At 41.4% G+C, this 3,442-nt stretch overlaps 1 protein-coding gene across 1 annotated transcript in view; it reads right to left on the bottom strand.

Moving 5' to 3' along the window:
• Positions 1 to 3: 3 nt before the first annotated feature.
• The window catches only part of Usp8 (ubiquitin specific peptidase 8), a gene marked incomplete at its 3' end in the record, with an annotated part of 54,591 nt that continues 51,152 nt past the window's right edge, over positions 4 to 3,442 (bottom strand). The window contains exons 14-16 of the mRNA XM_031373256.1: positions 3,376 to 3,441; positions 2,221 to 2,363; positions 4 to 67 (exon numbers count right to left, since the gene is read on the bottom strand). Coding sequence (XP_031229116.1) covers positions 4 to 67; positions 2,221 to 2,363; positions 3,376 to 3,441 — 273 coding nt within the window. The remainder of the gene's footprint in view (positions 68 to 2,220; positions 2,364 to 3,375; position 3,442) is intronic.

The raw sequence follows: 3,442 nt of genomic DNA, 5'->3' as shown, positions 1-3,442 counted from the left end.
AAGATTTTCTAATGGGAAATCCACGGATGTTTGCAGCTTTTGCTTCCACCTACCATCATAGGAAAATCTGCAGAACAAACATCACAGGAATTAGGCTGACAGAGAAAGACAAAAATGAGATTTCACTATTTAGCATGGACTTTAGGAAGCTCTTAAAGTTCACTTTAGATCTGGGGGCCAGTACGATGCTCAGAGGGCAAAGTCCTGGCCATGCAAACCCACGTAAGAGTGGAAGAAGAGAAATGACTCTGCAAAGCCACCCTCCACATGTGTGCCATGACAAGTCTGTCTGCACTCACAGCAATACACACAACACATTTATTTTAATAAGGCCTGTTTTAGTATGGAAGACATGCTCCATTTTTATTTTACAAAGAAGGAAATGTAGGTTACAGAGAGCAACACACCAAAATCCAACTTCAATTATTATTCACAGTGTCGAGTCAAACCAAGGGCATCATATATACCAAGACACTTCAACGATGAACTGCTCCTCAACAACTCAATTATCCATACAGTTGCCTTAGAGCTTCCAGGAATAATGGTTAATACTAACTACAACTTTTAACAGACCAATTCTATGCTTTAAAACTTCTATATTGCCATTTATATTACAACAATGCTGAAAGTGAAGCCAACAAACTGGTCAAGACTAACTACAAAAAAACTGAACAGTCAATGTTAAAACTGATATAAGCAACCAGTTATGAATCTCCAGTAACCCAAAACAAAACGTTCTCAACAAAGATGAAATTTTAGGGTTTTTTGGTTTTGTCTTGTTTTGTTTTTAAAGCTAATTCAGGCTAGGTGTTACGGTGTGTACCTGTAACGTCAGCTTAAGGGGGTCCAAGGAAGACAGAGTCACAGGTGGCCTGTGGTATATGGACAAGAGCCTATCTGTGACATCTAACAGAGACATGCTGCAGCTCTCACTGCCATGCTGTCTGCTGTGTGAGACCCTGTCCTTCCACTTGGTGCTTCATGCCATGAGGAGAATGGACTGAACCTTTGAACCTGTAAGCCAACCGCAATTAAATGTCCTAGTTGTGGTGTCTGTTCACAGCAACAGAAACTCTAACTAAGAATTTGGAGACAATGCTTGTACCTTAGCAAAGGCAACATTAAAATATTTTTATCTTAAAGTTAGACTTTAAAATTGTGGCTTCTTTTTTTCCCCCACTTAAAAAAAAGTACTTTGGGCTGGGGAGATGGCTCAGCAGGTTCAAACCTGATGACCTGAGGTCAATTCCTAGATCTCAGAAGGTGGTGAGCTGACTTCCAAGAACTGCCCTCTGACTGTCACACATGAGCTAAGGCACACATGCCCTCAACTCACACACTTTTTTTTAAAAGCATGACTTCACATTTTAATTTTTTTGACATCAGGTCTCATTAAGCCCAGGCTGGCCTTAAATTCTTGATCATTCTGCTTCCATTTCTCAAGAGCTTGAAATAATAGGTATGTGCCACCATGTTACACATAGTTAAATTAATTTTGCTACAGTTTATAATTTGAATGTAAGTTAAAAACTACTGTATCATTTTATGTGTATGGATACTTTGCCTACACATATGCCTGGTGGTCACAGATGACAGAAGAGGACACTAGATCTGCTGGAACTGGAATTATAGGCAGTTGTGCCCTGTCGTGTGGGTGCTGGGAATAGAACCTGGGTCTTCTTCAAGAAAGTCAGTTCTTTTAATCACTGAATGAATCATCTCTCCAGCAACTGAATGTTAATTTTTATCTACTCATCTGTGTTAGAATTACACTGTGACATTTTCCACTTGATGTCATTTAAAATTTTGTTTCTGAAATGCCATTATTTCCATTAATTTTTTTGTTCCATTTATTCTGTAAGGAAGCAGAGCCACACAGAATGTACATACAGTAACAGTACAGTTATTCAGCTGTCATGTCTGCCTTATTTATTGCTGGAGAATATTCCTTAGGTTTCCTTTAAGAGACAGAATGTAGGCAGGTGGTGGTGGCGCATGCCTTTAATTCCAGCACTTGGGAGGCAGAGGCAGGCGGATTTCTGAGTTCGAGGCCAGCCTGTTCTACAGAGTGAGTACCAGGACAGTCAGGGCTACACAGAGAGACCTGTCTCTAAAAACCAAAAAAAAAAAAAAAAAAAAAAAAGAGAGACAGAATGTACAAATTATGTAGCCATGACAATTCCTTCATCAAATGCTACTGCACAGGCAGAGAGACCTTACCGTTTCAGGTGGACTAATAGCACAGGAGGCAATTTCCAGATTTCTATTTTCTTTAGGGAATCCCGCCGAGCTCGGCAATGGCTGCAGTAAAATCTGTTGTTATCTGTAAGCTTTTCTTCTTTGGAAAATAATCTAAGGCAGTCCTGGTAGGGAAAAAAGCACAAATACTCAGCGATTCACTTCCTAAAGGAGTGCCTTAAGGAGGCCCTCTTCTGTAGGATTGCTGCAACATTTATTGGGGCACCTCACTAAGGTGGGTAAGTGTCTGATGTAAGGAGGGGTGCAAACAGTGTCCTGCAAGGGACGGTAAGGAATGGGGAGGTGTGCAGAGGGTCAGCACAGCACACCCAAGACCTCTGTCCTGAGTCTGATGGACTTCCTGGAGGAAGTAAAGACTGAAGGTATCAACACAAGCTATTCTATTAATTACACTGCTGTTGTGTGGAAATCAACATGTCTGATCCCAGGTAAGTGCACAGAAAGAGTACATCTGCATTAACATTAAATACAACTTCCTAAGTTAGCATTCAAAACGTCTTTAAAATACAAGCATTTTAGTTTGGCCGTGCAGTCAAATGCTTATCCAGCATGCACAGGGCTCTGGGTTCAGCGCTCCCAACCAGCTTCTAGTTGCAGCCAGTGTCATGCCTATCCTCCCAGCACTGTTGAGTCACTGCTAGTCTGAACTACATCGCAAGACCCATTTCAAAACTCAAGAGCTAGCTATAAGCTGGAGAGATGGCTCAGCAGTTAGGAGCACTGGGGTTCAAGTCCCTGCAACCGCATGGCAGTCTGCATCTACCAACTGATACCCTCTTCTGGCTTCTGTAGGTACTGCATGCAGTTGATGCACAGACATGCTGGCCAAACACACATACATATAAAATAGTAATAAAACCCCACAAGCGGCTGGAGTGAGCGGGACCAGCAGAGAGGTCCTGAGTTCAATTCCCAGCAGCCACACACATGATAGCTCACAGCCATCTGTATAGCTACAGTGTACTCATACACATACAATAAATAATAAAATAAATCTTTAAAAAAAAACCCACAAGGGCTAGGAGGGTAGGGAGCTCACCTATTTTCTTGTCAGGATGAGGCATACTTCTATGCACACACATATCATTTTAATAACACATTTTCTTTTAAACTTACCTGTAAAGTACATTTACTTGTGGATGCTAGTGGCAAAGACAAATACATGAAAGCCTCGAATGTCCGA

This window comes from Mastomys coucha, unplaced genomic scaffold, assembly GCF_008632895.1.
Source record: "Mastomys coucha isolate ucsf_1 unplaced genomic scaffold, UCSF_Mcou_1 pScaffold15, whole genome shotgun sequence".
Lineage (NCBI taxonomy): Eukaryota > Metazoa > Chordata > Mammalia > Rodentia > Muridae > Mastomys > Mastomys coucha.
This window is presented reverse-complemented; position numbering and strand designations above follow the sequence as displayed.